Source organism: Hippocampus zosterae, chromosome 13 (genome assembly GCF_025434085.1).
Source record: "Hippocampus zosterae strain Florida chromosome 13, ASM2543408v3, whole genome shotgun sequence".
In the NCBI taxonomy this organism is placed as follows: domain Eukaryota; kingdom Metazoa; phylum Chordata; class Actinopteri; order Syngnathiformes; family Syngnathidae; genus Hippocampus; species Hippocampus zosterae.
In genome coordinates this window covers 13,474,583-13,489,100 of record NC_067463.1, presented here as the reverse complement: position 1 = coordinate 13,489,100, position 14,518 = coordinate 13,474,583, and the positions used below count along the sequence as shown (strand labels likewise).

At 41.4% G+C, this 14,518-nt stretch overlaps 1 protein-coding gene across 1 annotated transcript; it reads left to right on the top strand.

The window, feature by feature from the left end:
* Positions 1–1,958: 1,958 nt before the first annotated feature.
* Positions 1,959–14,337, top strand: LOC127612772 (voltage-dependent calcium channel gamma-5 subunit). Its single transcript, XM_052083566.1, has 7 exons — positions 1,959–2,185; positions 5,756–5,996; positions 9,258–9,344; positions 9,771–9,911; positions 10,999–11,144; positions 12,251–12,533; positions 12,876–14,337. The coding sequence occupies exons 2-6, from the start codon at positions 5,801–5,803 to the stop codon at positions 12,512–12,514; spliced, it is 834 nt and encodes a 277-aa protein (XP_051939526.1). The 5' UTR covers positions 1,959–2,185; positions 5,756–5,800; the 3' UTR covers positions 12,515–12,533; positions 12,876–14,337.
* The last annotated feature ends 181 nt before the right edge of the window (positions 14,338–14,518 follow it).

Genomic DNA, 14,518 nt, shown 5'->3' with positions numbered 1-14,518 from the left:
TTTTTTGTACGGCGGGGCAGTTTTGAATACAGCGGCACATAATGAACACTGGTGTCTGGTGTCTCGTTATTCTTCAACAAACATACAGAAACAGACTGCTGTGTTCAAAGCAAACTTGAGAAAAACGAAGTATGCAACCATGGTTTAAATGCACTATAGGCTGAGTACTAGTTTACCTTCGATGTGCACTTTATAATGTTACATTGCTCTGTTTTGATTTTATTTAAAAAAGCTGTTAAATCAGCTGTTTTGTGACAAAATATTGTTTTCACTGTTGTTGATGGAGAGTAATATTGTGTGAGAGATTATGTGTGAATAACTGTAACCGATTTTCAATGTTCATGTAAAATTGAAAATCGAAATTGTTATTATAGTAAATATTTGCATTTGGCACATAGAAAACTGATTCATGATTCCATGTTGCTGAGAGCATTAAAAGGGGGGGAAAATAGGACAAAAAAGTAAAAGGCAATTCAGAAACAATAAAAAATGTGTGAGTAATCACGATTAATTTTTTAGTCCATTTGAGTTAATTACGACAGTTGCATTTTTAATTAGATTAAATATTTTAATCGTTTGACAGCTCAAAAAAAAATAAATATATATATATATATAACATATACTTTAAAAAAGTATATGTTATATATATATATAACATATACTTTAAAAAAATTAACATGTGACTATAACCGCCTCGGGTTTGCTGCATGTTAATTTCTGCCCGTGGGAATCCAGATGGTGTAGCCGACTTTGATATTTGGCTGTCAGAGAAGAAGGCCAAATTCAAGATGAAATGAAACGGAGAGCTACAAAATGGCAAGTGTGTGAGTCGTCACTGTGAGGGCACTGAAGGTTCATATGAAAGATGATGTGCTCTTCACGCATCCATCTTTCATTTTATCGTTGAAGACCACAACGTGTGAGTCATCCTACAAATGTCCAGATGCTCTTCAAGGCTCATATGTTCTGACAAGCTATGTTTTGAATCAGAGTGATATGCAGTATGTATGATTACACGTGACAACACGCTGCAATTGAAATAATTAGCTTGTCTTGATGTATGTACCTGGACGGCATTATTTAGTCAACTTTGTCTAACATTTAGACATTTAGAAGGCCACAGTGCAATCACTACATTTAGTTTGGAATTATTTATTTGTATTCCAGCTAAATGTGTGGATGTCCATCTGTTACATGAGAAAAGCTTTGGAAAAAAATTCTCCCAGCTTGTCCCATCAACGAATCAGCACATTAACAACACGTCACCAATTTTTGTACTCATTTATTTTTTTAAATCACAGATGCAATTCAGCTCTTTTACATTATTTTTTTGTGCTAAATCTCAATATGCCTTTGTTTTTTTCACTACAGCAGCAGATTTTTATAATAATTGTTCAAATTACTATAAAACTATGAGATTTGCTTTAGCGGATCACATAAAATGATGTGGCCGACCACATCTGGCCCCCAAGCCTGATTTTGACACATCTGATTTCATCTGTGCTGTATGTTACACATACAGTACATTTGACGATAAAGTTTATCCAATCCAATTTCGAGTCTTCAATTACCCGATGAAGCAGAATTTTTGAATGTGGGAGGAAGACGGAATACCCACAGAAAACCTCGGCAAGCACGAGGACAAACTGCACACAGAATGACCAGAGACCAGATTGGAGCGCCCCACGGACCATGAGTATAAAGTTTTGCCTGTATTTGATCATTTTTCTATTTATTTAAACATTTGAAGTGACTTTTCGTCCTGTATGTTTGTTGTTGTTGTTGTTTTTGCGCGGGGGGAGAGGGGGGGGGTGTAGTTGCGGGGCATGTGCCATCACCTATAGTCCTTCATGCAGATGTAACCCAACTGGGAATGGTTTTAGATACCCCCGATGTAAATTAAGGATTGTCTGGGTGATTGAACGATTGATAATCCGCACATGTATCCATCGGACCCGCAGCCAAATGTGAATTCCAAGCGCACTTGCCGTTCGGGTCGGCTGGCACGTGCGACGCGCGCTCCCTTTTGTCGAGCAAGAAGACGTGCACGAGCCTGAAGTGCTCACAGCTGTGCTCCGCTCCAAAGTGAAGACGACGCGCAAGAACAAGGTGACAAGAAAACAAAACGCACAAGAACAACAAAGTAGACGACTAGCCTTTTCTTCAACGACTTTCCTCGGTGAAGGTAAGAGCATTTTCCGATCGATGTCATCTTACTGTGGCTTTGTTTGATCGCACACTTATGTCATGCATTTGAATAACACTACTGTGTTATTCGTCGTCTTCCTACGCACTGGGAATGGTTCGCATGTTTGAACAACTACCAAAAACGGAGTGTTGAATGGTGCTACATGTTTATTTTGCTCTTAAAATGTCACGGTGGTGGCTGCTGTGATTATTGCGCCTCAAGCTTTACGTTTTTATTTTTGTTTTTTTTGCCGTCAACATAACTTTAGAATCATTAGACAGCCAGACAATATATGAATAATGAAGTTAAGTTGCGTTCCTATTTTATAATCGAGACCTCTGTGGATGGTATTGATTGTGCATCAAAAATGGAAAATGCCGATGTATAATTGTCGATAGATATTATCAGAGTGATAAAAAATGAACAATAACAGTAATGTTACAGCTGTTCTAGTATGGTTTGACTTGTATGTTAAGTAAGGTAGTACTGTAATGTCTACTCTCCGTATAATTCATTACAGTTCTACTCCAGGGCGGCCCGGTAGTCCAGTGGTTAGCACGTCGGCTTCACAGTGCGGAGGTGCCGGGTTCGATTCCAGCTCCGGCCTCCCTGTGTGGAGTTTGCATGTTCTCCCCGGGTCTGCGTGGGTTTTCTCCGGGTACTCCGGTTTCCTCCCACATTCCAAAAACATGCATGGCAGGCTGATTGAGCACTCTAAATTGTCCCTAGGTGTGAGTGTGAGCGTGGTTGGTTGTTCGTCTCTGTGTGCCCTGCGATTGGCTGGCAACCGATTCAGGGTGTCCCCCCGCCTACTGCCCGGAGACAGCTGGGATAGGCTCCAGCACCCCCCGCGACCCTAGTGAGGATCAAGCGGCTCGGAAGATGAATGAATGAATGAGTTCTACTCCACTGCTAACTAAAACCTCAATAAAAGATTTGGCGATGCATTCATACGGCTGACCTTGTCAATCAAATCTGAGCACCAGTTGTGTGATACAGATTTTGAAATGGATGTCACCATATTGAGCTGAAGTGCTTTGTAACATGACTTTAAGTACAAATCAGTTGTCACTCCTTTAGATGAAATAAAACCGAATGGCTAAAAACAACTGAAGCAATGACTTATAACAGGTTTATTGACGTTTCAGCACTATGGACAGCAAACTGTACTTTGGCCAAGAGCACATAGCAGCAGCTCTTAAGTAAGCCATTCAATAAAATACTTCGTTTCAATCATTTTAGTAGTTGCAAACCTACCAATATTAGTTAACAAATGTTCAAGTTATGTTCACAGACATACCGCATATGTCTTGATTTCTTTGTTTTACCGCAGCAGTGCGCAGCCCACAGCCTCTCTTGGCTGACCGCCATTTCTCAACATGCTGGCCAGACAAAAAGTGCTCCAGTAGATATCCAAACAGCAGAGTGTGTGAGGCAGTCGTTGTGTGTGTTTGCAACAGCAGCATAAACACTTTCGGAGAACTGTCAGGGCTTTTTGCGGCATTCGCATCTGGTGTGATGGTGAATGACAGGCGACTTGTTGCGATGAGACAGGCATTGATGTGACTTGCTCTGTGTTGTGTTGACATCTCAGAAAGGTGTTTCTCACCAGGACTCAAATGAGGATGAAAGTCATATTAATGTCTTGTCATGTCTCAGCATATTTTTTCTCCTTCATTGGAATGTTTTTTTTTTCTAGCTGCTGGTATTTTCTTTGCATTCTCATGTTCCTCTGTGGCCATCTTGCATTGCGTTTGTTGTCTGTCCACTCTGAGGTCACCCAGGGACTACATTTGCAGAAGGGCTCGTCCAACTCTTCGAAGTGGGTCAACATGCATCGCAAAGCACATGCATGTTTAGATTCTGACTGGTGTTGGATAAAAATCTGATATTTTTAATCAGAAGTGCCATCTTGACAGTCAAGAAATTGTGCCAGGTCAGATTAAAAATATAACTAAGATACACTAAAGGTTTAAAAGTCGCCATCTCGAAAGCAAAGTATGACAGCAAGTTCGGCTCCTGGAGCAGACTGAGGGTTTTCTTGTTGCGCTCCACTTTTATCTTCAGTATTATTGCTGGCTACGTGCTGGCATCACAGTCCGTATGAGTGGGATGCAAATAACAAACGTATTTTACCCAAAAACAGATGCTCTGACGAGGGCTCAGTACCTAACCTTTCACATCCTTCCATCCATCCATCCATCCATCCATCCATCCATCATCTGATCCGCTTTATCCTCACAAGGGTTGCGGGGCATGTTGGAGCCTATCCCAGCGGTCTTCGGGCAGTCGGCAGGGGGACACCATCAACTCGTTGCCAGCCAATCGCAGGACACATAAATACGAACAACCATCCACGCTCACACTCACACGAGGGGCAAATGTTCTATTACATGTTGTCGAATACATGTTTTTGGAACGTGGGAAGAAACCGAGCTACCCGGAGAAAACCCAAGCAGGCCCGAGGAGAACATGCAAATTCCACACAGGAAGTCCAGAGCCGGAATCAAACCCTGCACCTCTGCACTGTGAGGCCAGGTGTCCACCGTGCTTCCCTAAGAACATCTCGATTTATGAACTTTGACAAATACCAAAACAACACAATGAGTTTAAAACAAATGAGTAAAAGGAAATGGAGTAATAATCATTTTACAAAGTCCAACATACAGTATAACTAATACAAACAGTAAATATTAGTGAGTATTGCAATGTCCAAGGCAAAGTTCTTTGCAAGAATACTTTGTTTGAGCAATAATCGTCACACATGAACATTGCTCTCCGCCGAAGCGTCAGACGTGTCACGTCAGCAATCTGCTCAGAGTCATAACTGACCGAGAGAATGAGATTATCTGTCGGAGTGCATGATATTGGTCGGTAAACTGCAAGCTCTTCACTTGCGGATGAGTCGTTGGCCAGCACCCCGTTAAAATCCCTAATACTTGGTTGATCATTCAAATATTTTCGGAGGGTGATGTAAGCATAAGTAAGATGTTTTTGGTGACCAGTCCATTGATCACAGTTTTTGCACATTAGGTAACGTTTAGATTCCTACATTATGGTTTTAAATTGTCGTGGTGTGTCACTGTATGACAAGTGAAGAGGGACATATTACATGTCGGCATTAAAGAGCCGTTTGAAGTACTTACTTTTTTGACACATTCGGTGGAAAGAAAAGCCCAAGAAGAATTGAAGAGTTTAAAATCCTTTCAGGGAAATACTTTGCATCTTTCCAGTTTCACAGTGAGTGCCTAATACTGCAGCACGCTGAGCGCTCATTATGTAAAATCAATTCTTTTCAACACCAAATCCTGTGCCAAGCTCCACAGCGCTCGAGCTGCTGCCAAATGTGGGGCCGGTTAACATATGGAAAAACTCATTGTTTTGAAGTTCATAAGCTGGCACACAATCTGCAATGCTGGATTTTAATGCTCTGTGCAAAAGTGGAGTTGTTGTTATTTTTGTTTCCAACCTGTTATAATCTTCTTATCACACAGGCACTTTCCTTACTGTTGATTTGCCTCATCTTTTACTAAATCAACCTTTTTGTATTTCTCGGTCTTCTCCCAGTTTCCTTTTCTGCTGGCGGCGCCCCTTTGCTCTTGAGGCTGTGGCATGAGCCTATGTGGCAGGAAGGCGCTGACGTTGCTGAGCAGCGTGTTCGCTGTTTGCGGCCTGGGCCTGTTGGGCATCGCCGTAAGCACCGATTACTGGCTCTACCTGGAGGAAGGTGTCATCCTTCCACTCAACCAGAGCACCGAGATACGCATGTCCCTCCACTCTGGCCTCTGGAGGGTTTGTTTCCTGGCTGGTACGTGCAGAACTCCTCAGATGCTTTTTCACCAGTGGCGACATTTGACTTCATTTCATCTTTCAAGTGATGCCAGGTGGGCTGATGAAGCCTTGTGAAGAAGGCCTTTGCCATATTGATTTGGAAAAAGAGTCAAAGCCTTATAAAATAGAGCAAATCTGGTGGTGGTCAACGAGAGTCACAGCCGCGACAGTCCTCAAAGTGATTAAATTGATTTGTATTCCAAAATAATAACAATACATTTAGTCATGCACTTGTCATGTCTCTGTCTAATGATCGCCATGTACATATGTGAGTGTTGAAACATTTTTACACTGTACCAGTGTCAATCTCATGTCCCGTCACTCATTCCATTTAAGAAACCTGATTTGGATAAGACGCAAGTGGGCTGTGAAACAAGATGACAACATTACAACATAAGTCGTCAAATGGGTTTTCTCTCAAGCAAATTTTTTCCCCCAACTGGGTACTCTTGCTGAAGTAATTACTCGAACTTGAGTCAGACTATAAAGTAACAGTACAGTGGAGCGCTGCATTTGTGGACGAATGATCAACATTTGTGAATAATACCCCCAAAATTCTTCCACAACATTTTTTTACCCCCCCTCCTCCCCGAAATAAACACACAAAAACAAATCAAAACAAAAGTATTTACAAAAACATTGAGGGGAAAAAATCTGCAAATAAGTGAACCGAGCCACAAGTCCACTCTACTCTTACTTGAGTACTTTGAGGTCCATTTTTATTACCACACTGCACTGCTGCCATCTCAAAAGTGGTGGGACATACAGTATTAAAACATTTTACAAATAAAATGCAATAGTTTGACATGAATAGCAATATCTTTACATTCATAATGTTAAAAGTGTACTTTTGTTTCACTGCCAAAGAGAGAGAGAAATAATTTGATATAAACAGTAATTGATTTTCATATCAAATTCTACTCAAATATTACGAGAACAGCATTCTGTGATGGAGCAACGCATGGGAGTATTAATAGATGTTTCTATTATTATCAGTCTATGAAACATTGATTTTCACCTCATATGTTCTTAATACTACAGATCTTTCAAAAGTGCAGGGTTTCACCCAAAAGTATTTTGCTATCCAAACATAAATATGAAATCCACTGAATGTTTCCATGCTGAAAAAAAATCACATAAAGTAAATATGACTTAAAGTGAAGCAGGTCACAGGTATAAACTTAGGAAAATCATTCATAGGACATCATTTTAGTTTTAGTCTTCATGTAAGAAAATATCGCCATGTTTTTTTTCTAAAAAAACATGATTTCATTCTATTTCAAGCTTTCTCTCTACATCTAGTTGCTATGTTACAGAGAAATGCAATGTGCGAAAAACACACAAAAGCTGTGACTCTTTGTCTTGTGATGTTGCGGGCACTTGACCATTGTGTGTCCAACTAGCGGCTTGAAGAGGAGTCTGCTGCTCCACTTACACGTCAACACACTCTTGCGATGCTCTGTAACTGACTATATAGCAACTGTGGTCACATGGTGACATCAACCGAGACTGTTGAAAGCTACTCCATAGAATGGCAGCGTGTGCTGTTACTTTCACACTTAAGGTGGAAAAAGAGGCAGCAATTATGTCTGTGTGACTGTTAAAAGCACTTTCCATTCACTCAGCATGTTTTTTCAAGAAGTCTTGCCTCATACTCAAGCGTGCTGCTAAATGTTTACTTTTTACTGCTTTTACTGTTAAGGTTGTGAATGTGCAACATTACTAGGAATGTAAATATTGGTATATAAATAAGATACTAGACTTTTTTCCACCAACAAGACAAAGAACTTTGAGCTCTGGGTTTCGTGAGTTCCTGGTAATTTGTTCTCGTCGTGCTACAACTGCGCTGAGCCTGATGTCATGACTGCAAGTACTGGATGCAGGCAGGTCAATACAGTGTGATGATGACATAACACCTTTTCCTGATACACAACACAATACACGACAGGCTATTTAATGGGCCACTGTGTTTTAAGGGCAATTGAGTGGCCTTATTGTCCACTTAACTGCTGTGTTTGACCTACAAATAATCGCTGGACATGATCATGTGCCACGGTTACAACGGGGAACATGAATGACGTTGCATGGGGTCTTTGTTTGCTTTCGTTGTACTTGCAGGACAAGGAAAGAATGTTTACTCAGAGACACCTTGGGAGTCCTTTTAGCCATCTTCAACATGGTATTGAAACATGGTATTTTTTTGGGGGGGGGGGGTACAAGTGACTACTATCACCATGGGGGTGAGAGGGGGGCAAGCGAATAGTCAAGTCAAGCGGGGACAAGCAAGTACTGTACTAGTAGGGGGTTGGGGGCACCACACAACAGGAGGTGGTTGGAGGAGACACTCCCGAATTCCCACTGCCTCAGTGCAGCCTGAATAAATACTGGAAATGAATGAACCAAAACGGCCTGGTGGGCGACTGGTTAGCATGCCCACCTCACAGTGCAGAGGTGCAGGGTTCAATTCCAGGCCCCGCCCTTCCTGTATGGAGTTTGCATGTTCTCCCTGTGCCTGCATGGGTTTTCTCCCACATTCCAAAAACATGCACCGTAGGTGAATAGAACTCTTATTCGTCCCTTGGTGTGAGTGTGCGTGCGGATGGTTGTTCGTCAATGTCCGCCCTGCAGTTGATTGGCAACCAGTTCAGTGTGTCACCAGGCTACTGCCCGACGGCAGCTGGGATAGGCTCCAGCATGCCCCGCGTCCCTTGTGAGGATACGCGGATCAGAAAATGGATGGATGGATGAATGAACCAAAACGAATTATGCCGAAATTCACAAACATACAAATGAACCTGATGGATGATGGCTATGGCGAGGAACTAATTTGTATGCACTAATCGAGAGGCAATGGTACCTAGGACACACAAGGGATTGGAGATGACAAACAGGACAAAGTCACCAATGCTGACATTGACGACGATTGTTTACTGGTCACAATCAAGCCCTTTTGAACACCAATGGTTATTATTTGCAGGTGGGGGCACACCTGAAACTAGTTGCTAATTGGGGTCACTCTCCCCTGCATTGACTGTTCAGCCAAGTTGTGAACAAGGGCCACAAATCAGCAAAAAGCTAACGCACCCATGCAAAGATTAGCCACAACACAATAAATAACAAAATAAATGATGATGAAATATTGTGCCCCATAGCAGTGATGGATATGCTTAATAATCATAACAATAATGACTTAAGTGTGTGCAAGCCAAGCTGATTGTCTGCCTCTTCTTCCTTCTAGGGGAGGAGAAAGGTCGCTGTTTTACCATTGAATATGTGATGCCCACTAAAGTCCAGATGACTTCAGAGTCCACTGTCAGTGTCCTGAGTAAGTACATCTTGTCAAGCTTTTAAAAGCTTGTCGTGTTTACACAATTAGGTGGCAAGGCCGCTCGTAGCCAAGTGTTAGATCCTGAAGTGCAAATGATGTGCTTGGTTGTGTATTTGCATTTTGATGGATTGGCATGCACTTTACATTGAGACCAAATTATTTGTATACAAGCACTTTAATGGTGAAGTCTTTGTGCACAAAACTGCACGTTTAACTCAACACGGCGTATGAAGCTTCCAAGAATGACTCAGCCTTTTTGATTTTGAGTGCCATTTGCTCTCACTAGGAGGGTCAAACTACATTTTGATGTACATGTAAACTTTAAATTTATGCCAAACAATACTTGTAATGGAAAACCACAGGTTGCGACTCTTGCTTGGTTAAAAAAATAAAATAAAAATCTTCATTTCTGTTTCGTTATAGAGATGATCCGTTCGGCCACACCTTTCCCACTGGTCAGCCTCTTCTTTATGTTCATTGGTTTTGTGCTCAGCAACATTGGCCATATTCGACCACATCGCACCATCCTGGCCTTTGTTTCGGGAATCTTCTTCATCTTATCAGGTACTGGGCTACTTTGGGCTTCTACTCGCAGAGGGACACCATGGGCCCTGTTTTCGTGCCCAATGCGAGTCTAGCACACTGCATTGTAACTTTCCGAACAGGTGGAGTTTTCTTTCTTTTGGTATTTTCGTAGATGGCACAGCTGGAAAGGAGCGATTGCGCGTTTGTGAGAGTGAATGCATACGCCTTCTTTCAGCACAGACGTGCGGTCTATATTTTGGAAGGGCTCGCTGGAAACCATAAAAGAAATCGGCGTGCAGAGAGTCAATTTAAAAGGAACTGCAAGAAGGTCTGCACTTGAGGATGTCATAACGTTGGCCACTTTGACATGGGCTCCTGGAGGTTGGCTTTCACCCCCATACGAGGACATCCGCCACACACGTCCAAGGAGCTGATAGTCCTTCGGCCTGTGACTCAAATCAATCCACCCAAATTGCGTTAGCCCATCTGCACCACAACTTAGACCTGCTTTTATCTGGTCTAATAAAATTGTCAGGTACGTTACGGGCAGGGCCAATAAAAGTGCAGCACGGTCTTCCAAATTCCAAAACACGGTAAACTAGACTTGCCTCGATAACCAAATTGAAGATGTACCAGTTATTACACTGAGCACACCTGTGCCTGTCTATGAAAATTGAGCCCCATATGTGGGACCATGTTCTCATTTCGTAGGATTTGATGCCAAATAAAAATAAGTACTTCCTGTACGTCTCACAACTGGGATAGACTTTCCTGTAACCCTTAACAGGCGAAGTGCTATATAAAATGGCCAAGCCTAAATAAAACACTGAGAAAATTGTTGTCTTCGTGTGTGAACAGTTCCCAGTCAGTGAGTGTGTGCAATCAGTGTGAATGTTTGTCCAAGACTATATGTGCACTGTGATTGACTGCTGACCAGTCCAGGATGTCGTCTGCCTTTCACTGAATTTCAGCTGCAAATCCCTAACGTGTTAATTGTTAGAGTAATCAATGTTTTTTTTTGTCCTCATTAAATCTACTTAAGTTTCTCATGAATGATACTTTCTCCTGTAGATTCAGAGTAAAAACGGTGGCTGTGGAATACTAATGTGTTGTTTCTGTGTCACAGGTCTGTCCCTGGTGGTTGGTCTGGTCTTGTACATCTCAAACATCAATGATGAAATGTTGAATAGGACCAAAAGCAACGAGGCCTACTTCAGCTATAAGTACGGATGGTCGTTTGCCTTTGCTGCCATCTCTTTCCTCCTCACTGAGGTAATGCCAACATTGCAGCAAAGCTTCTAATTTGGATCCAGCTCCAAAAAACGTTTTTTTTTTTCATTCATATCCCTGAGTCTTAAGTTAGTCTCTAAAATATTATTTTACCTTGACCATTTAGTAATTTGCTCCCCAACATTCTTGAAATATTATATTTGATGTCAGCAGGGGAAACTATACATTGCACCTTTTCTTCTCAACTAACCAGTCAACGACTGCACTGATGCATTTAGCAACGACATCCGATAAAATCTCTTATATTAAACACGCTTCTTGTTAAGGATTATGTTTTCTGTTTGGAATTAACGGAATGGAAGTAATCCCTTTTGATGTCATTCATTCATTCATTCATTCATCTTCCGAGCCGCTCGATCCTCACTAGGGTCGCGGGGGGTGCTGGAGCCTATCCCAGCTGTCTCCGGGCAGTAGGCGGGGGACACCCTGAATCGGTTGCCAGCCAATCGCAGGGCACACAGAGACGAACAACCGTTCACGCTCACACTCACACCTAGGGACAATTTAGAGTGTTCAATCAGCCTGCCATGCATATTTTTGAAATGTGGGAGGAAACCGGAGCACCCGGAGAAAACCTTTTGATGTCACTGTCATGAAACCTAAACTTGTACAGGCAATCTTTTAAGATTTCTAATTGTCATTCAAAGCATACATGGAAAAACGGACTATTTTTTTGTCTGTACTTTGCTTCAAAAGGATGTCTCTATGGTGCAATCACAGCGCTCTCTAGTGGTTAACGTATAAAATTGCACAATGACTAGATAAGGATCTTAATAGAAGCACTGGGGCGGTCCATGCTGCCGCCTTTTATACTGACGCTGTGGATTCCCAGTCAGTGCAGATTAAGGATTAAAAAAAGAAATGAAAATGAATGGATTGGGTCAGGAAGGCCATCTTGCTTCAAAACTGTGGCAAACAAATTATGCGAGTGGCGTATTGTGGTGACCTCTGGCGGAAATATCAACAGCAACAACAATTCCATGAAAGCCTTCAACTGACATTTGATGTGCCAAAAAGGCAAAATACTCCTGAATTTGCCACTAGTACGGATTGTGGTTCTTTTTCTAACACGCCATTTTCCATTTCAGACGGCCGGCGTGATGTCCGTGTACCTGTTTATGAAGCGCTACACAGCGGAGGAGATGTACCGGCCCCACCAGGGCTTCTACCGGCCTCGCCTCAGCAATTGCTCCGATTACTCGGGGCAGTTCCTCCATCCGGATGCTTGGGCTAGCCGCGGCCGCAGCCCCTCGTCCATCTCCTCCGAGGCTTCTCTCCAGATGAACTCCTCCAACTACCCCGCCCTCCTCAAGTGTCCTGAATACGAACAGATGTCCTCCTCGCCCTGCTGAAGCAAACAACCACCAGAGATTACTACAGCACCGGCCTAGTTCTAATAGTTCTGAATAGTCACCCAATGTCATGAGCCCTGTCACAAAGTGTGAAAAAAAACATGTGTATTTGATGTGCCCAACAGATATTTATAAATTACTTACCTATATTAAGAATTTAACATGGAAAGCTATCACTAAACATCATCTTAAAACGTTTTTTGAACTTATCAAGAGATTAATACCTTTGGAAGATGCTTTACAAATCTGTATTCTTGGTAAGGAAATGAAGATTGATTTCTCATCAGCCTTGATCACATACTGAAATTCGTTCATGTTTCCAAGTGTATGTTTTGTTGTGTTTGTTTTCTCCCTATCCAGAAACTCATACTGACGACAAAGGAAGAACCTGTGACACAGCATCCTGCCTCCCTCATCATGACCACCTCTTCAAAGCTTATTAACAGCTATGTATAGTATTCACATAGCTGCAAAATACAAACACTTAAAGACATGACAAATTATTACAATTGTTTGGATATGGTAAATGACTACTTAGGTGGTGCTACTTTTGGTAGCTGATGCAGTGTCCTGTTCAGAATCGGGTGAAGCAGCAGAAGTGCGACCCTCTGAGAAGGCACCGGATGTTGAGACTGTCTCGCGGAGTGTTGCATGTATGGTGGTCGTCGCTGCAAATGGAGGAGCGGAAGGTGGAGAAAGTGGAGCAGTTTTATTGGGGTGTGTGATTCCATAATCTTGCAACATGTGAATGTAAGAAATCCAAAAAGGAGAAAAAAAACTGTTGAATGATGATTTTACAGCATCAATTCGACTTGAATTGTAAATATAATATTTTTGTAATTTCTACCCTTATGATGATACAATATTCCGGCCAGAATATTCCAAAAAGGCCTGTGCCAAGGAAGATATTTGAAACGGTTAAACGGACTGAAAATCAACGTTTCATGCAGCGTTAAGTGAGTAAACATATGACGGAGAAACATGTTGCGATCATTTTACTTGAGTTCACTACATTGCTCTTGTTTGATGTTTATGTTTACTGTTGTTTAATGTGAACTCATATACTCCACTTGTCAACTATTAAAATGTTTTTTTTACAAATAGTTTTAATCTCAGATGCAAGTAAATTATTCTCGATTATTTTTGTGCCGAATCAGAATCTGCCCTCATTTTTTTTTCTCGCACATCATGGTTTCATCATAATAATACAACACTCGTATATGTTGTAATATATCTGATTTTGAAAAAGTAAGGTTCAGAAATGGGTGGAATTTTTTTTCTGAAACGTCACAGCTGAGTCAAACTTAAAATACAAAAAAAAGGAAACTATCTTAAAAAAAACAATGTACTAAAAGACCAATTTAAAATCGGTGTCAAAAGTACCGGTACATTTAATAATGGTATTGAACATATGTGCATCAACTAGTTTATTCAGTATTTGTCTAACAGGATACATAAACTAAAGGAACACAGAGTATCCCTTTCAAACATCTTTGTATACTGTATAGGCCATTGTGATTATTCCAAACGTGTGTATGTAAATACAAACTCATCAATGTACAGTATATAGACTCAGTTTTGTATGAAGAAGAGTTTAAATATACATTTTATTGATGTTCTGTTCTTCAATACAATTATCTGTGATATCTGCTGCTTTATCTCTGTGTTGCATTGAGAATTTGAGACTTGGCATCATAATATTGCCATGTAAAGTGTTCCCATGGTTGTCACATTGCAAATGTGAATACTGTATTGTGTATTTTTATAGTATGATGTGAACCGTGACCCTCTACTGAGTGAAATAAAGGGATTTGTGAAACAAGTCACGTTGTTCTTCTGTTTAGTTGTTCTACTCACCAAAGATCCAGTTATTAAATAACTATATGTAATGACACGATGTGATTCTCCTCTTTGTTGTGGAACTGGCTTGTAATCAGTGTCCAATCCCCAAAAGAGGGGTTGCACTTTCTTAGGCTTCCACTGTAAGCCCTGTCCAGTTTAGGT